Source organism: Barbatula barbatula (assembly GCF_947034865.1).
Source record: "Barbatula barbatula genome assembly, chromosome: 17".
Taxonomy (NCBI): Eukaryota; Metazoa; Chordata; class Actinopteri; order Cypriniformes; family Nemacheilidae; genus Barbatula; species Barbatula barbatula.
In genome coordinates, this window is record NC_136780.1 from 8,210,281 (window position 1) to 8,231,382 (window position 21,102).

Consider the following 21,102-nt stretch of genomic DNA (forward strand, 5'->3'; position numbering starts at 1 on the left):
GTAAACTGTATAAATGATTATGTTAAATTGTAACTAGTCTTAAAGCATATTTATTCAGTATAAGAGCAATTCTGCATAATTTCCAGATTTCCCCCATTTTAAAAATATATCCCTTTTTGATCCTGAGGCAGGAATACGGTAACCACACATTTACCATGACATTTGTATATAAACTTTGGTAAGCTATTACAAATAAAGAAAGTTACTGTCGTGTCAAGTGTTGACATTGGTGTCAAAAGAATAGCTTACCTGTAAAGAGAGCATGACTTATCAAATGCCGAAACCATCTGTATCTTGGCAACAAAAAGTTGCCTGTAACTTAAAAATGTTTTGTCAGTCAACACCGAAGCCATGTGTGGCGTGGCTCAGTTGAGTCGGATCTATGCTATTTAAAAACTTTAAAAAGTACCTCTAACCTTTCTTCTGTTCTCTTGCTGTAAACCTAACACCACTGGCCTCTGCTGGCCACAACCTGCAACTACACAAAAGCTTTTCATGCATCTGCCTTACATTTATATTTTTGTCATACGCTTTTATCCAAAGTGACTTACATTGCATTCTACTATACATTTGTTTTTTAAAGTATGTGGAATCCCTGGGATCTACTAACATCATGCTCTAACCACTGAGCCACAGGAAAGCTTAGAGGCTTAGTAGGCCTACTATTGCACAATATTATTAATTTGATATTAGTCTCTTTCTAAATTATGTTTCATGAAATGTAGGCCTCGGGTAAGTGTACTTTTTTCATATTTGTGAATGTAGCTTGAAACCGATTGCCTGAAGCGCTCCATCCTTTTTGGTTGTCGATGTACAATGACGTAGTGTTTGGATAATAAGCCTCACGTCGTTGATCGTAATCCGAGGTGCATGTTGAAGAGATAGAGTGAAAAACGTTATGGTTTTCTATGGATGCTATGTGTGCTGGATGTAACTGCTGGCTGAGATTTTAGCGGACATATGTCATCGCTCCATGTGCATATAGGCCTTCCCCATTGTTTGTGAGGGCCATGCCTGCCCTGGGTTTAGACAGAGGGTTAGTATATCTGGGTCAAAATACATGAATGCTTTCTGTCCTGCAGGAAAAAGTTACTCTATAAATAAAAATGTGAAGAGCCTGAGGAAACTAGTGACTGAAAAGATTTGTTACATTTCAACTCTACGTCCGGTTGTCTGTTTTTCCCATTGATTTTTTTTAATTGTAAACTAGCTAACCATGCTTGATATCTTAAATAGCACAGTGACTACTATACAGCACTGTCATGTAAAATTGAAATATAGAGGAGAAAACAGTTCCTGCTTACGACTTAAAGTAAGGACATTCTCTAACAAATAAAAACCAGTCACTGCCAACAGAACTCAAAACAGGGTTAAAAACGTAGGTTCCGTTGTAAAGAAAAACAGAAAACATACTGGTAATTTTCAAAGTTTGTTATTTTACAGACATTTCAATGAATGCTAAAAGACAACGCAATGCAAACTTTAAAACACAGGAAAAATAGAAGTACTACATGTGGAAAATTCCTTCATATACAGTATTGCGTGCTTAGTTTTACAACAATTTTTACAGTGCAAGAATAACCTGGCAGAATTATGAGCTCTGAAGAATATTTTGTACACACAACACATTGTCCTAGGCTCTGAACATCTACCCAGTAAACCTAAAGGCTTACTCGTGGCGTATTGGAAGCAAATCACAGATATTTCAAAGATGCTGTTGTTTTTATTCCAACTCCATAAAGAGGATCATGTGTTTGTGATGGCTATCTACCTTGAAGAAGCTTGAACGGTTTCCAGCCGATGTAAAAAGATGCTGCAGTTGAGAGACAAGAAATAGCCCTCCAAGCCCAGGCATGCGTTTCTAATTCAAGTAATTTATTACATTTCACTCAAACATTCTGCATAAATTTCATACAATGCTTTGTACATATAGCATGTGTGCATGTGTGAGTTCTGTACTCATTCTGTACAACTGTATTAATAATTCTCTAACATAATTATCTGAACCGTATTCTAACTTGTAAAGATCTTTCTGCAAATCTCACAAACCCTGCTGAAATTTGCAGTAGTACAAAATTGTCTGTTTGTCCCAATGAATAATAGGAGCATTTGTGATGCGTCAAAGAAACTCAGCTTACAGTAATATTCATTTCCCATTCTTCACATTTTCCTCAGCTTCTGCGCTTTTTCGGTATGAGAGGAGGGGTGTGATGTGGCAACGAATCTGTCACTTTATCAGGCTGTGAAGGATGGAAAATAGCATGCAAAATTAAAATCTACTGTACAAGCAAATATCTTTTTCAGACTTTTTGGCAGTATTTCAATCTACGAAAATCATACTATGTTAAATTTTTAAATGATTTTTACACTATATTATTCAATATATTGATCAAATAGAATCTGCTTTAAAAGGCTGCTGCTGTATACATTACCTGTTGCAACTGGAAGATCCAGCTTTGATAATCCTCAGGGTGAGTACAAGAGACTAGCAGAGGCTCAATCAGATCACCTGAGAAACACATGACATCAGATGAGCAAAGATTACACAAGTTGATATAACAGACTTAACCTGTCTCAAACTGTTGTGTGGCTTGAATTCTGTCAGAAACGGTCTAATAGATCTATGCGGGCCTACGTGAAAAACTGCACATATTCTGGTCTACTGTTTCGGTCAAAAAGTCATCTTCATAACTTTGCAGTATTGTCATTTTTGCAGTTAGATAAAATACATGCTGTAAAAGGAACAGTGGTAAGCCAGTCTGAGTGTGTTTATCATATGGCTGTTTGGTGAAGGTGAGTCATAAGATTCTCTATGACTGCAACAGATCACTTGATTTCTGACTCTTAACAGGCCACTCAGACTAATCCATGTGTATGTTGTTTTCTTATGGTTTAGGGTTATCCTACCAGCAAATAACATACCCCAAATGTATTGTATTATTTACAGATTGAATCCCTCCTTGCACACAGGCATGTACTGTAGTCTCATTTAAGACCACTAAACATATATAAACCTTCTCTCATATAAACCTCTTCTTCAGCTTGTTCTATAGGGCTGTTTTGTCACTACTTGTGTCACTCACTATTGTAGTTGTGGACAGCATCATTGTTAAAAATCATAGGGCCTAAGGAGTAGGTTACGATAAAAATGCCAATAAAACAAGCAGGTTTTCTAACTGTGAAATAATTCTATATTGTCTGAACTTTCTGGGGACCCCTTTGAATCTTCTGGAGGCCCCCTGGGGGTCCCCAGGAGGTTCAGACAATATTATTTCACAAAAGTCTACTAAACATTATTAAATTATTACTATTATTGCTTCATTCATATTAACAGAATTGTTTATATTTGTTTATATCTCTAGTGTTAACTACTGTCCCCTTTATGGCACTATGGGGATTGTAAGACAGTATGCTTTGAAAAGCTGTCTCTACAAGATTTATTTTGAAAGTTGGTACGGTACAAAACAAATTAGAATTAAAAACGTTTCTCTTCAGGTTTATCCAACATTAGTCATATTAGCCAATGATTTAAATGTGGAAGCGATCAGATTTCTTTATAACACCACACTTATTTTTGATCTGACAGTTTAAATGTTTCTTTATTCATGAATATATAGAGACAAACATTTATTTTTATTTATTTTATATATTTGGGGGTCCATAGCATCACAAAGTTCGAAAACCCCTGTACTAAACCATCATCATAGTGAATTTTTAAAAGCAATAATTTAAATAAATAATTAAACTAAACTAAACTAAACTAACTGAAGAGTTAAATACTGAGATGTTCTACCATTTATTGTGGTTAAATTTTAAGTTAAGTATTAAGTGTTATGTTGAGATACTTGACAGATGAAAAGGTGTTGATACTGTTACATACCTGTGAGTTCAAATTCCATTCTTCCAGGTAGAGCAGACCTCTCCATAGCCTTGATGCTTTTTAGTGGCAACCGACCCTTCAGTACAAAACCATTATAAAACTCAGTTACGTACATATTATATACTTATTAAAACAGATACAAACAAATCCAATCTGATTTAGTGGGGAATCAGCAACAGCATGTTGAATTTCATTTCTTCACATTTTTTTCTGCTTTCCAAATTGCCCTTCATGTTTATTTCCTGTTAGTAAGCTACTTTTTGGCAAAAGAGCTAAAAGGATGTATTTACAACTGAACCATTGCTTGCGTGTAGTGCATTGTGCAAAAATGCTCTTGTATAGTTCCAGCTTGAGCCACTGGTGGCCAGTTTGGAAATTCAGAGAACCAGCTGCTGTAGATTTACGGCAATATCAGTCTGTCACTATTTATTTATAAAGATCATCAAACCTCGTATTTCACATGAACGCGGTGACAGTCAACAGACAGAATGAGCAGGTCACATGGAAACAGCACCAGCAGACGTTCCTGAGGTCCTTTCAGGATGCGTTCCTGTTGTATGAGTCATCTATTTAGTACAGTTCTGATTCATCTCAGCTATAGTCTAACCCAGCAGTATCTGACCTTTGAGTATACGCTGCTGATGTGCACCAGTGAAATATATTTTGGATATCCCATGTGTTGAATGGGAGTCCCTTCCCATTGCAAGATGGGTGACCGCAGTAAGTATCTTTTAAGCTCCTCGCTCTTCCAGCTCTCATTGCAAGGCATCTGGAGTCATGAAGAAAATTTTAAGGTATTAAGCAATCAGTTGCTGTATTGTGCTTATCTGGTTCACGTTTGACAAAAATTGTGATACATTTAGAAATTAAGAATAAAATTGACCAGATATGAAAGAGCACTGTGGGAGGGGCTCAGCTGCTGCCTCAGGCTTTTGTGTCTCCGGTCCTCAATGTTCCGCATCCAACTTTTAGTTTCTCCAGCATTAGCACAAATAAAGATCTTTGAGTCCACCATAGGTCCTGTAAAGAACATCAGAAATGAGAGAACTGTGAAAATGTTTAAACTCACAAGGGGACAATGTTGACTACAACGTAGACTCTTACCGCTAATCTCAAACATATGTGGAGAGGCGGGGTCCTGCTGAGAGATCAGATGCACCTCAATGGCAGAAAGAGGAAGAATGCCCTGTCAGGAGACACACTGATATGTCAGCAAGGGGAAATGAAAGCTTGGGGTGAAGTGCATGCCATAAACATTAGTTTTCATTTCTGTGTATACATATTTCCTATTGAAACTGATGAGTAGTTTATTACTCACGGGGCGGTCTTACCTCATAAATAAAATCACGATTAGAGCTGTCCAAAGCCAGAATTAACAAATGGAAGGAAAATAAAACCAGATATCTTTCACTCATAGCCTGTAAGTAAAAATCATAAAGCATGTATTATTAAGTTACAGTTAACTAAAAAAACTTCACATATAGTTTGCAGAGTTGCAGCCACTATGTTGAACAATGTTTGTAAATTGTGACCTTTGTGTATCCACTGTGCAAATACACAGAAGATGAATAGAGGATTTCTCCATAGGTGTGTGGTGCCTGCCCTTCCCATTCTCTGATTGGTTTAGTGTACAGCCTATGATGCAGCTCGTCTTTTGTCCATCCCCAAAGCACCAACTGAGAAACAACCAACAAAAATCATAAAATATTTGATAATCATACTTGCTATGTGGCGTTTGTAATTCTGACAAATGCACAGTGCAATGCCATAGTTTATTTCTATGTTGACCACATAGACAGACAATCTTGGGAATTGGAGTGATGTGTCAGCTCCTGTGCACAGACAGGATTAACTTTTTAACAGTAAAAAAAAGAAGAGTCAAACAATAACAAATCATCTTGTGTTAGGGAACTTTAACACAATGTTGAGTTAAAAGTAACAAATTGTGTTGTCCTAGAAATAGAGAAACACAACAGTTTTGACAGTGAATGCAGAGAATGCAATCAACATTTATGTAAAATGTGTGGCAGCTGTTTTGTAATTTCTATACTGGCAATTCTAAAGTTAGGATACAAAATGTTTTATACATTTATTGTACAGGGGAATTTGAAGCTATAGTGATTTTTAACACCGAATAGTTATATACGGAACAGAACAATTCCTCTGTTTAAAGAATTCTGTATTATGCATTGCTATTGTTTTTCTACACGCTTTTGATTTTTCAGCCTTTCATCTATTATATGGCAATATAGCACAACCCTTCCCCACTTCCTGTGTACTGACTTACCTCCTGCGTCAGGTGCTTCACAGAAGGACAGTGATGATGACCTTCATCTGTATCATTTCTTATGGAAATGTTGAGCTTGCGGTGATGACTTTTATCTTTGTCCTTCTTCGTGGAAACCTGGAGTTTAAGGTGATGACTTTCCTCTGTGCCATTCATCGTGGAAATCTGCAGCCTGCTTTCACCAAGACTCCAGAGCCTAAAACAGCAGACAACGTCAAATCACTTTATTAAGAAAATCTGACAGCGATTGCGTTGCAAATTATTTTGCTCTCGAGTTAGTGGATGTTTTGAATATGAACGTTCACGCACTCTCTAGAAGATAAAAAGTTGTTGCTCTACGGTAAACAATATCAGTAACAACCCTTCATTGGAGGATCACTAATTTCACATTTCATCCACAGACCCCCACAGTCTCTTGGATGGATCTAGCCACCCAGCTTGCTGTCCAGACATAAGCAGCTTACTGTGGGTACTAGATGACAGACACTCACCACCTGACCCCCATTTCTTTACTCCCTACAGAATTCATTTAAAACATCAATGAGTGTGTTTCCTACATAATAAATACACCATCCTATTACTTCAAACACACTCGCTTTTCAGCATTGTAAATGTACACATGTGCGTATCTGTGTATTTATATTTTTCAAACGGAATGTGTTCATTTCTGCAGATTGAAGTCACGTCTGATCCCGCTCCACTGTTGGTTCGGGCACATAAAGCCCATGAGCTCTGATTAACTCCCACTGTAATCCCCTCAGTCTCTTAATGAGAGGATTGAGGCTTCCAGCCCGGAGTAAGACGGCAGACTGTTCAAACACGCATCCCTCCTTTAATTAGGTATACTAGCTGAATTAGTTCTGCCTCATTTGTTGTACGAGGGGTTCTAATGAGATCTGTGGCAGCGTGCACGCTGCCCATCCGTCGTAAACCTCTATCATTATGAAGAGGATAAACCTAAACGTGCACAGGAAGTTTCTCGCGGTTTCATCATACCTTATCAATATGCATTTTCATACATTTGGAGATAGGCGGAAATGTAAATGAGATTATATTAATTGACATTGAGAAAATCGTGTATTGCACTCACTGGCTGAAACTAAAACCGTCACGTAGCAAACTTCTGTAAATAACATCCCTCGAATTCCAGAACTTCAGAAACTGTCATAAGTCATAAAATCATAACAACTTCTTGTATTTTAACATTAATGTGATTTTTAGAAACCACAAACCTAAATACTTTTGAATGCAAATTCAATGAACATTCAGAAAGAAGGAAGTATATTTCTATTTATATAAGCGCTTAGACTATGAGTCTGAATTTACCATGGTTGCGATCTCTTACCCTGTATTGCCGATTTCCATCAGTTCAATCTCATCAGGCCCCACTTCATCCGTTCCCATGTTCCTCTGGGTCACACTGCAGCATCCCATAGTTCTGGTCGCTTCACCTTACCTCTGTTGTCCTCGCTTGCTTCTCCAGTCTCCCATATACACCACCCTAATGGCTTCTTTTCTACACTACACGCTGAGGGCCATCTGCCCCTGAACTTTATTCACCCCCACACACACCTCACAAACCCCACCAGCCACTGGGGTATAAGCAGGCAACAGGGTTGAAAATCATGCACAGATAGAAGTCTGGAGAAGTTGAGTCTATCCTTGTTTGTTTGTTGTAAAAGAGAAAACAAGACAATTTGTGTGCACACGAAACAAGAGCAAACGAAGTACAGCAGTTAAACTGACACAAATGTGCTGCAGTATTTCTTCCTGTTGCTGATTTAGTGGTGAGGTGATGACGCAGCAGCGGCCAACGCAACTTCCTTACCTCGCCTGTAGACAGTTTCACCTCTAGTGATCTACCCTAAACTTGGAAAGAAATAGAACGGTTTTGTTTCAACTGGGATGCAGAGATGGATTGATAAAGCAAATCCTATTTAAGATGATTACACCTTGTGAAGTTGCCACACTTCACAAGTGCATATAGTCACAACAACGAACTGCAGCTGAACACGAGACTGCAGCAAGGAGCGTGTCAGCGTGTGATGGTGCAGTCTGATGTTTGTTTTGTCGCTTTTGCCACGGATGAAGAAGGAGGGCTTTGTGGTCGCATTTGACAGTTCCACAGAAGCAAAGCTGTTTTTTGCTGCTTTCAACTTAATGCCAATCAAAAAGAACAAACTGAATTAAATTTATAGCTAAGAACATCCAGTCTATCTCATAGATAGTTGACATTGCATAAAACACCACATTTTAAAGTTCTTGTGGAGTATAAGAGATGTAATTCATGTTATTTTTAAAAGATACTGTATATTGTCATGAATGACATTTAATGATTAAACTCTAAAAAAGAAATCAGACTAATATCACGGTATTGTATGAAAAAGATAATAGATATAGAAATTCATGATTTCCATAAAAATACCATTGTAAACCATTAGCTTTTTCCATTAAAACAATTACAAAATTCCTTTTTATAGTGTGCTTTGAGAATTATTTCAATAGGATTAATCTCGGTAGATAACACACCACCAGTAGAATCCATCCCATTATTGCTTCTATTAAAACCAATACAATTCACATTACAACCATTGAATGCATTTACTTGTCTGTTGTTAAAGCTGAAATTGACCGACAGTATTCCTTATTTATTTAGAATTCCAATATATATCTCAAATTAGTGTTATCGTGAATCATTTTGAGCAGAATAACCGTGTGAAAAAAACTACACATCACACACTTGCAGACTTTTTGATAGTTTGCAGAGAAAAACAGGGCATCACACACTATGCGATAAAACCTGCAGACTAGCGCAGACTTTCTGCAACAAGTCCAGACTGAAACTCTGGGAAAAATAGTCTTGTAGTGTATCCCAGCTTTTAGCCATGATTATTGCATAGACTTCAAATGTGAAAATAACGTCTGGACTGGTACGAAGTTGGACATCTGACCTCTCAGCTCGACTATCAAATCGATAAACTCTACGACGGCACGACCTGAAGATCATTAAGGTCACGCAAGATGCTTCCAGTAAGATAAGCGAGGAGCTACTTCATGTGAGAACATAAAAACGAACTTTTATTTAAATAATTTCCATAGCATGAAGTGATATGAAACAAAGACTATTTTATTCAAATAGTAATGCTCTTTCATGCGTCATAACGCGTGACTAGAGGTTTGTCTCCAACGCAGCCGCCTGAACCCATAAACCTTATTGCACAAATAACAAATGTAGACATCTTAAGGATCTTAAAGTACTTTCAAAACATCCCTTAACACCATGTGGCAATTTATTGAAACAATGACGTTGATGAGGAACAGCATATTATTCATAAACAGATGGAGATTATTCTTTAATGAAACCTGCTTTTTAAGGCGTTGAGTGGTCAGACTCTCAGTTTATCGAATTTTCATCATCCATCCTTTTCTTTGGGCTACCTTTTGTCCACATGAGCAAAATGAATTTTGGACGTCTTCAGGTTGTAGCTTATATGGTCCCTGTTGTCCATCTGCGTGCTTTGAGCTCCAACTCCTTGTGTAGAGTTTGAGGCTTTGCTGAAGGATGGTGTAGACAGAGACCTGATAGCACTTCTCACAGGCAGCACGCGTGGAGGAACGTTGAGGTTGGAAGTCGCTGGCTCCTGCCAGGTGCACTTGCTGAGGTGCAGCTCCACACGAGCACGAACAGGTTTGGGCTGGTGAGGTCGGAGCTGATTCATTTCTTGAGCTCTGGGGATCCGGGTCTTCTGTATTACGGCTGCTCCACCTGGTTTGTGTGGTAACTCTATGGGCTGTTGTAAAGGTGGGCTGGTATTGGACCAAACAGAGACAGTAGAAGTTGCAGGACGTTTTGCTGGAGGTTCTGTCGCGACACCACTAATGGGACACTTGGCGCCCCTGTTGGTTGATTTCCATGTCGGTGTTGCTATGAAAGCAGATTTATATGTTTTGCTAGTGTTGCTCTTTGGGTTAAAGTTTGCCAATGAGGTTTTCTGCATTTGCTTTTTCATGGCCATCGACTCACCATCATACAGCAATACAAACTCTCTTTGATTGTTTAAAGGCAGCAGCTTCTGCCCACAGCAACACTTCTTAAAGATTTCCAAAGCCAGGTCTACAAAACGGAAGGAAGCCACTGTGTCACATCTGCAGATGAGTGTTGTCACACTCATTTTATCATCACATTATTTATTTATTTCTGTGGTGTTAGAATCTAGTACTATTTCATACTTGCTATATTGTACTTAAATTGTGTCCGTAAAACTGATGTAAATGTGATGAATTGATTATGATTTCAACTGCCTCAATATTTATACGCAAGACAACATATTTTCTATATTTTTAGCTATTCACAATTGAATCAAACAGCTCACCGAGGGTCTCTGTGACTGTGCTGGGAATAACTTCTTTCAATACTTCACAGTTAGTATGCAGGGCAGGGTTACAGTTCATCTCTAGCAACCAGACCTGCCGAAACAATTATACATCACAATCACAAACTGATATCTCAATTATTGTATCTGTGCCTTTTATGACAAATTTGAACACAAAACGTATTTACAAACTATAACCAGCAGAGGGCTCCCTTTCCCTATTCCAAGTGTTCTGTTCATTAGTCCTTCTTGCCGACTAAATACACAATAACGTGCCTATTATTTTTGATAGGTGCAAAGTCCACAGTGAAAATATATGTTCGAAAAGCCTTTTGGCATTCTAAAAAGTATATTGTAAGTATATTAAAACAAATGAAGTGGTCTTGGCATCTAATCTACTCATATAGCATTAAATAATGCATATTATTCCATACATGCTGTGTAATTTCATCCAGTATATATTGCTGTTACATGTACATCCATAATGATCCAGTAACCTGGAGACCAGAATCCGGCTGGCTGACAGAATCGCGTGGTTATGCTGACAGTACACGTGTTGCTTAGCAACTACTTGGCAGGAATTGAGTTTAGGATGCTCCATAGGGGGACAAAAGGCCTCTGAACATCATGTTTTCAGAGAACCATGACAGTAATAGAAAATTCTATCATAATTTTCTTAAAGAAACTAAGGAGATTACAATGCAGATAAAGTAAGAAATGATGTTAGTAATGCTTCTTATTCATGGATAATACTGAAACTAATCTCCAGTGTTTAGCCTTCCAGGCAGCAATGAGGTTAGCACACACAAACACACAAATCTTTTCACTATATTAGTGGGACATCCAAGCCGTGTCATTTTTAGATTTTTGAGCCTTTTAATTTCTCAGGACCACGTATTATGCCTTCATGGATGCTGACATAATTTGATATTAGTTTTAAAAATTTGGCCTTGACACAATTTTCGTTCCTGAAGCCCCTACTGTATACCCTTGTCTTACCTTGAAATTCTCATCAATCAAGAAGTCGCAACCAATTAGGTCAAAGTAACCGAGTCTGCAGTCCAGTTTTGCTTTAACAGCCTGAAAACAGTGCATAATAATTTGCTGCATCCTTTTCTGCAAAAAGACAACACAGTTTTATTACAAGATATATTAAAAATAATACTATTCTGTCATCATTTACTCACCCTCGAGTTGTTCCAAACCTGTATACATTTCTTTGTTCTGATGAACACAAAGAAGGATATTTTGAAAAATGTTAGCAACTGACATTTCTGGGACATCGCTGACCACCACAGTAGGAAAAAATATTGTTGAACTCAACTGAACTGACATATTTCGAAGAATTTAGGAAAGCAAACCGTTCTGAAACACCTTTGACTACCATTAAACTTAGTCCTACTATGGTAGTCAATGATGTTTGTACAGGTTTGGAACAACTTGAGCTATTAACACATTTTGAAACCAGTGTAACCATGACAACAGTACACCTGTATCCTTTTAATATAAATCTACTTGTGGTCATTACTATAAATAAAACTGGTTACATATACACCACCCTAGTAACTTGTTTAGAATTAAGAGAGATGTGCTTCTTCATTCATCTTTCTTAAAGCCAAAGTATATACACAGAACTTACAGCAAAAGGACCCAGAGCCCAATCTTTGGGCAGACCCTTAGGCACCATGTATATCTCATTGATGTAGGTATTAAAGTGCTCCATTGACCAAACTGTCTCTTCTTTCAGTAGACTGTAGAGAGGATTCTTTTTCTGCATGTACTAAAACAGACAAATCTGTTTTTTCTTACAGCCATTGAAAAGCTATACACATAATAGTTATGGAAATAACTATTGAAAAGTAACCTACTTGATTGGTTAGGTGGGCTGTGATGTTGTCTGAATTGGGGTCATAATGGTTACATGTCAATCGGATGTAACCATGGTGAAAAAACACCATGTATGGTGACGTACAAGCAATTAGAAAGTATGACCGCACATCAAATTTCCTGCCCTCAAGTAGCAAGGGCTTCTCGATATACCTTGAAAAATAAGAAGAGCATATAACATTGATATGCATAGATCTAAGATGCTTATTACAATAATGCTTAATAAAATGTTTAATAAAATTAAGAATACATTTTGACATTATTTATCCACCTCAAAAAAGTAATGATTGGCTGATAGATTATGTTAAAAACACTAGTTTAAACCAACCTGATCTCACCGAAAATGTAATTGTTTTATCAGGTTATGTTAAAGTTTTAATGAATACATACAGTATATAAGTTGAGCACCTTGTAAAACTGTTTTGAATTGATATTGTATTGGTTTTAAACTTACTATATGTTCATGCTAGCTATATTTTGTGCACTACATGTGCATATTTTAATTGAAAATAAACTGCAGTAATGAAGTGAACATCTTATTTGATAGAAACTAACCATGACCTGAGCACATGACCTCCAAAAATGATTCACTTTAGGCATTTCATGATATATTTCCACATCTTTTTGTAATGTCAATAGATTGTTTAAATAAAAATAAGGTGTGACATTTTGAAAAGGTCAACTTTACCCACTGTTGAACAACCCGAGCTTGTGGTACACTGAAAGGTGACCTCTTGTTTGTGTGCTGTTCCATTGTGCTCTGCAGTCTTTCTCTGAATGCTGCTATGTCATCTGGTGTCCTCATTAAAAAAATACCACGGCCTTGATTAAGGGCTGTTGGTTTGCAAATCCACATGCTGCTTTTGTCATTACATACACCTAAAACACATATCGTATTTATGTTTAATGTATCAAATGCTTAAAGAAAAATCTTAAAATGACGTTGCAATGCCCGCAGACCTGTCTTCATACTGTACCATTAAAGAAGCCCTCTCTCTCATCTTTCACATCCATACGGTAAGTGACAGGGAAAAAATCCTCTATCTGCATTCTCCTGCAATGTGAAAACAAATTTGAGGAGGAAGTAAATAAAAACATTCGATAGTAAGCAGTCAGTGAGATTAGTATCGCATTTTTACTGTATGCTACAAAACAATAAGTTCTGTAAACACAGCCTGACCTTTTATAGCAATCTTACGAGGTGGCAAATATCAATAGATTCGTACAATGGGAATTATTAGAAAAAAGCAATACTGAAGCCCCACCCATAAACTCAAACATACATTGAAACATACATATGAAATCGTACAAATTATGTAAATGTATAAATGCACACTAGACCCATGTCTTAATACACACTAGACCCATGTCTAAATACACACTAGACCCATGTCTAAATGCACACTAGACCCATGTCTAAATACACACTAGACCCATGTCTAAATACACACTAGACCCATGTCTAAATGCACACTAGACCCATGTCTAAATACACACTAGACCCATGTCTAAATGCACACTAGACCCATGTCTAAATACACACTAGACACATGTCTAAATGCAAACTAGACCCATGTCTAAATACACACTAGACCCATGTCTAAATACACACTAGACCCATGTCTAAATGCAAACTAGACCCATGTCTAAATACACACTAGACCCATGTCTAAATGCAAACTAGACCCATGTCTAAATACACACTAGACCCATGTCTAAATACACACTAGACCCATGTCTAAATACACACTAGACCCATGTCTAAATACACACTAGACCCATGTCTAAATACACACTAGACCCATGTCTAAATGCACACTAGACCCATGTCTAAATGCACACTAGACCCATGTCTAAATACACACTAGACCCATGTCTAAATACACACTAGACCCATGTCTAAATACACACTAGACCCATGTCTAAATGCACACTAGACCCATGTCTAAATGCACACTAGACCCATGTCTAAATACACACTAGACCCATGTCTAAATACACACTAGACCCATGTCTAAATACACACTAGACCCATGTCTAAATGCACACTAGACCCATGTCTAAATACACACTAGACCCATGTCTAAATGCACACTAGACCCATGTCTAAATGCACACTAGACCCATGTCTAAATACACACTAGACCCATGTCTAAATGCACACTAGACCCATGTCTAAATGCACACTAGACCCATGTCTAAATACACACTAGACACATGTCTAAATGCAAACTAGACCCATGTCTAAATACACACCAGACCCATGTCTAAATACACACTAGACCCATGTCTAAATGCACACTAGACCCATGTCTAAATACACACTAGACCCATGTCTAAATGCAAACTAGACCCATGTCTAAATACACACTAGACCCATGTCTAAATACACACTAGACCCATGTCTAAATGCACACTAGACCCATGTCTAAATACACACTAGACCCATGTCTAAATACACACTAGACCCATGTCTAAATACACACTAGACCCATGTCTAAATACACACTAGACCCATGTCTAAATACACACTAGACCCATGTCTAAATGCAAACTAGACCCATGTCTAAATACACACTAGACCCGTGTCTAAATACACACTAGACCTGTGTCTAAATACACACTAGACCCATGTCTAAATACACACTAGACCCATGTCTAAATGCAAACTAGACCCATGTCTAAATACACACTAGACCCATGTCTAAATACACACTAGACCCATGTCTAAATGCACACTAGACCCATGTCTAAATACACACTAGACCCATGTCTAAATGCAAACTAGACCCATGTCTAAATACACACTAGACCCATGTCTAAATACACACTAGACCCATGTCTAAATGCACACTAGACCCATGTCTAAATACACACTAGACCCATGTCTAAATACACACTAGACCCATGTCTAAATGCACACTAGACCCATGTCTAAATACACACTAGACCCATGTCTAAATGCACACTAGACCCATGTCTAAATACACACTAGACCCATGTCTAAATACACACTAGACCCAGGTCTTACCTCTGCGGGTTTCCCTCTTTTATTTTCTTTAGAGGTGTCTAAGAATATGACTAATATTCAAATTATGCAATCAAATATTTTATTCACTATTATTCACTATTTTGCCTCTGTTACTATCAAACCTACAGCTAGTTTTTTACCTGTTTACACGCCCATAGTTGACTTTGCTGCTGACTCTCTCATATTCTCGTAGGCTGTTCAGCAGACCTATCTTAGTGGTCAGGACTTTATTATTGGGTATCTGGTAAAGCAACTGGCCACCTGTATAAACATCAACAGACAAGGTATTGAGTATTTTTTCTTCTCAGTTCTGATCTTGACAGAGTAAGAACATGTGGATCACCTGCTTTGAAGTTGTAGTAGGTAGCAGGTGATTTGGTTTCACACCATTTCAGTTTGCAGTCCAGTCTGTTCTTGTCATATACGCGCTGCCAGCCTCGACTCTCACAATATGAAACAACTCTAAATATGAGATCAGGATAGATGCCATGTTGTCAAAAAGTTCTGATAAATGTTCAAAATCTGCCCTTTTCTTTTTTATATTGTTACATGTGCTGTATGTTTTATAAGGTTTAGCTACATAAGCTCTCATCAAGCCCCCAGACTAAAGGGCAAGATTTCTGAAAAGATTACACAAAACATATAATAAATAACATCTGTAGATCATGAAATTTACGTAAAAATGGAAAAATTTCTCTAGACTATATTAAAAATGTCCTCCTAAACACACTCACATGGAGGCCCCATTGTTCCCTCCAAAAAAGAAGAAGGGTCCAGGACCTCGTGGATTAAGACGCCTGTCTCTGTCCCTCTCAACAAATGAGACACTCACTGGTCATTTACACAAGCACACACATACACACACACACAAACAAACACACACACACATTTTAAATATATACAAATAATATATAAACTTTACGATATTATAATTATTTAATAAGTCTTCACATGTACAAATTTCCAAATGATCCATTTAAAAACTTCTAATGTACTGTAGGATGAATTATGACATGCTGTGTATGCTGGGAGTAGGTCAGAGGTGCAGAAGTGGGAGACATCTGATCCCACAAGAGTTTAATTAATCTCACCTCCTCTTCCTGACCTGTACAACCCAACCAGACTTCACCACATATCCTGTTGACTAGTTTGTTTTCTGGCAGGGAGCCATTTCACAGAATACTAAATAATACTACGTACAGGTCTTTAACTTTCTCATAGTGTCATCTAAAGTACATACTAAATGAAACCACAGTCCTATATCTGTAACCACACGAGAGCTTCTGCCTTTAACACACATCAAGACACATAAAGACCCGATCGGCAGTTTTTCTTTCATGATACATTTTCTATTGAAACAGGAAGTGTGGGCGGGGCATATAAAACAGACTCCCCCTTTTATTAAAATAGCCAGTAGTATATTTGCTTACGACGAACTGGGTCAACAATAAGAGAACATTATAGCTAAAGCTATCACAGACACACACTCGTGATACCTGGTTGCATACCCACCTGCCAGGGTTCCATCTGCCTGTTTTACACGACGTCTTTGTATCTTCTGAGTGGCCCCATTTCTCCATACCTCCTTGTTCTCCTTCTGCTGTTCATCTTTATTCACTTCACCCGCAGCATTTAACATGTTGCCCATGTCCTTCTCATCTGCTTGTTCCTGATCGTCCATCATTTGCTGTGTGTCTCTTAGGACATGCTGTTGGTCCGATCTCTGTCCAGCATATGGCTCTTCTCCGGGCCGATGGGGCTCTACACAGCTCACTAATGACATCACTGTCACTCCCCAGCAACTGGCTTGGATCTACGCTGATGAAAGTGGACTTTCCATTAGATTTGCAACAGTGCCTAACTGGCATTGGTGTGCATCGTTACTTTTTAACTTGGTATTTATTGTCGTGACTGCAATAAAAACAGGCCAAGTGCTTGAAAAAATACCCTTGAAATAGTTTTAGTTATACAATACAGAGTGCATGCGGTAGAATCAATACAATTTAAAAAATGCACAACCTGAAGGAGAGAACAACAACAACATAATAAAGGTAATGTTTAACCAAGAAAAAAATAATGGTTTACATTTTTGAAGGGTATTAGCCTACCTTAGCTTGTCATATGCAATAAAAATGAATAAACTTTCTACAACACTTACACTCTAGATTTTGGAGATCACAAACAGCTTTTTCTTCAGTTAATAGATCTGTCTCCCTTGGTGACCTCTAAACTGGCCGTGCAAATAGATGTTGTGACAGTCGAACATTTCCTAAGTCAATCCATGGTTTTAGGAGACCCATGTTAAATCTATGCTGACCAAAATAACCAGGCCAATGTAAACAGGTACTTGTTGCCTTGGAAACGAGTGTCATAGAAACAGTTTCTAGCGGTGGGTTGAACAAAACAATAACTCCAGGAAATGATTCCCAGTGTTTCCAACCGAACTTAACGTCATTTATTATTAATTGTCCTCCAGATTACCGCTTTGGCATTATAGTAATATGAGAATGGATTTTAAACCGCAATGAATTGTGCTGTTTTCTATCTCTCTCTTTAACCATTGTGTGCAATTAGGTGTAAAATGATATAAGCCGTGGGGATATCTGATCTAACATGGCTTGAAACAAAACATCCAACTCCATTGATTGTCCATCTTTTATATTTTTCTAAGCCATGAACAATCCTAATTTCAAAACGGATGAATGTCCTACAAAGAGATCAATGAGTTTAATTGCATGACGTGTATAGAGGCGTACAGAGGCTCTGTATTTTGTATGATCATGTGATGGTAATGGTTTGGGCTGGTGCACAAACAATTGTGTTGTCATGATAAAACATCAAACAAACCCTCAATAAAGGCACACAAATATCTAACCCAAACACACCTGTCTCTATGCAATTACCCTCATAATAAAGGGACTCTAAACAGACTTTGACAGGACATGCTCTTGTTTACATAGTAATTGTCCATAAACCTTTTTGTGATGCAAATATTCAAAAATCCTTTAGCTGTACTTCATAAAGAGCTTGTTCATTTAGCTATTCACTTAAAGGGATACTTCACCCAAAAATGAAAATTCTGTAATTACGCTCTTGTCATTTTCAACCTGTATAACTTTCTTTCTTCTGCAGAACACAAAAGGTGATATTTTAAGAATGTTGGTAATGGATAAACAGCGCTACCCCTTGACTTGCATTGGTTTTGTGTCCATAAATCAATGGTTACTAATATAACTTACAGTATATAGTGGTGGATATACAACAACTTCCATTACATACAGATTTTTCCATGTTACCGAGGTACCAGGGTGTCTCCCAGAAAGTGTGAAAATGCTCTTCATAACAGAGACACACCCAGAGAGTAATGACAGGTAACTATAATCCCACTCTGCCTCTTTTTAACTGTTAAATTTACAATTTTGTAACAGTTTCTTCTAATGCAACATAAAAGTACTGTATAAAAAGGACATAATGTTAATTATAAAAAGTTAAAATAATGACATAAAGGTCCAGTCCAACCAACGGCTCGCTCCAGGGGATAATTACAAAACGTGCTTTAGAGCAGTTTATCCGTCTAGGGCTACTGTAGTAACAACCAGGCCAACTCGGGTACACTTATAAAAATATACACTGCCGGGATTTTTATTGATCTTAAATACAGTATATAATTACATTTTAAAGATATTCATTTCACATGTTAAATTGTTTATAAATATTATGTCGATTGTATGTTGGACAAACGATTGTGCAGTGTTAAAAACTATTCTTCTGGACCAGCATTTTTATGTTTTCCGATTTATCTTCAAATAATTTACCCTAAATATGAGCAAAAGCAATAGTGATGCTTTTATTACCAAGAACCACTAATACACATTTTATCTTAGTGAAACATGTACATTTAAAATTTTGCATCACGTACATTATTCACAGTCCATGTTGGATCGAGGCCACAGGCTCCCACTCCAGTGGCTTCAGGTGTTTTATGGCTTGTTGTGCATAACCAGTTTCAGCCACACCTTGCCAACAGGCTGCAATCTGATAGACGTTGTGTACAGAGTGTGTGTAGGTGGACAAAGAAAGCAGGTTTGTTTTACAGCCGTGTAACTCTCCTGGCACACCATCTGCTTACGAGTATGTGTGTGTGTGTAACTGCATCAGAGACAACCCAGGGTTGACAATATCTATACCAAACATGTGCATAAACCAATGGGCTCAATGTTTTACTATAAATTCCCAGAAATGTCAAATAAACTGATCAGGTCACGAAAATACAACCGCTCTCTCTTTTGTCATGTTTAGAAATGTACAGCCTTTGAAAGGACACACCATCCAAAGGCTAATTTTTATAACATCAAAGGGGGTGGGGATGACAGAGGAATGTAATATATTGTCATCCCTTGCCAACAATAACTTGTTTTCTAGTCATCAGTACTTATGAAATCATTTGCATATAAGAAAATCGTTAAGGAGCACATAAAGAAATCAGAAGTGTACTGTAAAAGGCCCTTTATAAACTAATCTTGACAATCACAAAACTTTAAGATACATATTTTGTCTTCAGCAGCAGTTACAACAGTCATCTCAAGCAAACACGAAGGCTTTTTTGACTTCAGCCGGACAATGTCAATTTTGAACGAATGGTTATTTTCTCTAAAAACACCGCAAACTAACCAGTGAGTTCCCTACACGTGAGTTCTACTCATCCACCCTAAAGGTATGTCGTAGCCGTTTAAACACGTGTTCTTCTGACAGCCTGTTCCACTTCATTAGCAAACCTGGGTCAACCTTCTCCTCTATGGTCTGGAATCCAGTTCGACTACATCTGAGCATGCACAGACCAGTGTCGGAATTTTTCACGGTGTTTCTGGCAATGTGGAATTCTAGTGATGTCACGCGATGGGAAGTGCTCCTGCTATCGTCACTTGACCTTTTACATGCGTGTTTTACTGACAATCATAAGCATTTCATTTGCGTTGTAATGACGCTGCTGCTAATGTCATTTTACGTCACACTGTTTGACAATCGGTGGCGTTAAGCCACCTCTTATTATTTATACTACTATTTTTATTTATAATTATTATTTATACTACTGAAAATAAAAGGGCTACGTGATGCCATAGAATACCTATTTTGGGCAGCACAGTGTGTAGTTCTTCAATGGCATTGCTGGGTTAAAACTTGCACAATTTTCTTTAAGAGTGTAAGTATCAATTTTAATGACAGATGTACTATACTACTGTAATGTAATATCCAAGTATAATTTACAGTAGCATAGGAAATCTGTTCTGTAATGTCTAATGTTTGAGTACCTTGTTTTCTTTTGTTGTTAACTGGATTGCTCATTATTCTCAACCCAAGTGATTTTTTTTATACGAAACTGCCGTTTTTTAATAAATGTCAATTACCATACAAACCCAAGATTATAGGGCCATAAAGGGATGAAATATCCATGCACCTTTTGAATAAGCAGTTATATCAAATATTTATGTTACTGAGCATTTTATAAAGTCAAATTAGGGCTCTTTACTGAATCAGAACATGGACAAAAAAAGCTCTTTTTTAATCCATGTTTATTTTTAGTCGCTGTAGTACCACATAAAAAAATTTAAGGTCTTTCTATGTCATAGCTTAGACTGGAAAACAA

General features: G+C 37.6%; 2 protein-coding genes across 4 annotated transcripts; both read right to left on the reverse strand.

The window, feature by feature from the left end:
- Window positions 1-1,423: 1,423 nt before the first annotated feature.
- On the reverse strand, window positions 1,424-7,945 carry LOC306906508 (putative pleckstrin homology domain-containing family N member 1). Its single transcript, XM_079477965.1, has 12 exons — window positions 7,513-7,945; window positions 6,168-6,363; window positions 5,413-5,556; window positions 5,212-5,298; window positions 4,985-5,066; window positions 4,764-4,900; window positions 4,503-4,649; window positions 4,329-4,430; window positions 3,881-3,956; window positions 2,433-2,509; window positions 2,139-2,240; window positions 1,424-1,861 (listed from the first exon to the last, which is right to left on the reverse strand). The coding sequence occupies exons 1-11, from the start codon at window positions 7,599-7,601 to the stop codon at window positions 2,172-2,174; spliced, it is 1,206 nt and encodes a 401-aa protein (XP_079334091.1). The 5' UTR covers window positions 7,602-7,945; the 3' UTR covers window positions 1,424-1,861; window positions 2,139-2,171.
- Window positions 7,946-9,220: 1,275 nt separating this feature from the next.
- On the reverse strand, window positions 9,221-17,317 carry ttll10 (tubulin tyrosine ligase-like family, member 10). 3 transcript variants are annotated; one of them, XM_079477960.1, is made up of 12 exons: window positions 16,971-17,299; window positions 16,193-16,289; window positions 15,802-15,920; window positions 15,599-15,719; window positions 13,405-13,481; window positions 13,120-13,306; window positions 12,409-12,580; window positions 12,180-12,320; window positions 11,540-11,656; window positions 10,541-10,634; window positions 10,192-10,281; window positions 9,276-10,092 (listed from the first exon to the last, which is right to left on the reverse strand). In XM_079477960.1, exons 1-12 carry the CDS (start codon window positions 17,239-17,241, stop codon window positions 9,602-9,604), a joined length of 1,977 nt encoding a protein of 658 aa, XP_079334086.1. In that variant the 5' UTR covers window positions 17,242-17,299; the 3' UTR covers window positions 9,276-9,601. The 3 variants fall into 3 exon arrangements, with proteins under 3 accessions (XP_079334085.1, XP_079334087.1, XP_079334086.1); XM_079477959.1 differs by having other exon boundaries at window positions 9,221-10,281; window positions 16,971-17,317; XM_079477961.1 differs by lacking the exons at window positions 12,180-12,320; window positions 12,409-12,580 and having other exon boundaries at window positions 9,221-10,281; window positions 13,116-13,306; window positions 16,971-17,287.
- Between the last annotated feature and the right edge of the window lie 3,785 nt (window positions 17,318-21,102).

Excerpts from the sequence above, each read along its gene's own strand:
- ttll10 (XM_079477959.1), bottom strand. The coding sequence starts at position 17,241 with ATGTCATTAGTGAGCTGTGTAGAGCCCCATCGGCCCGGAGAAGAGCCA. Across the intron at positions 13,307-13,404 it reads GAGAGAGGGCTTCTTTAATG|GTGTATGTAATGACAAAAGC; the intron begins GTACAGTATGAA and ends TATGTGTTTTAG. Across the intron at positions 12,321-12,408 it reads CAGCCCACCTAACCAATCAA|TACATGCAGAAAAAGAATCC; the intron begins GTAGGTTACTTT and ends TGTCTGTTTTAG.
- LOC306906508 (XM_079477965.1), bottom strand. The coding sequence starts at position 7,601 with ATGGGATGCTGCAGTGTGACCCAGAGGAACATGGGAACGGATGAAGTG. Across the intron at positions 4,650-4,763 it reads ACAGTGCTCTTTCATATCTG|ATGCCTTGCAATGAGAGCTG; the intron begins GTCAATTTTATT and ends TCATGACTCCAG. Across the intron at positions 2,510-3,880 it reads AATGGAATTTGAACTCACAG|GTGATCTGATTGAGCCTCTG; the intron begins GTATGTAACAGT and ends TGTGTTTCTCAG.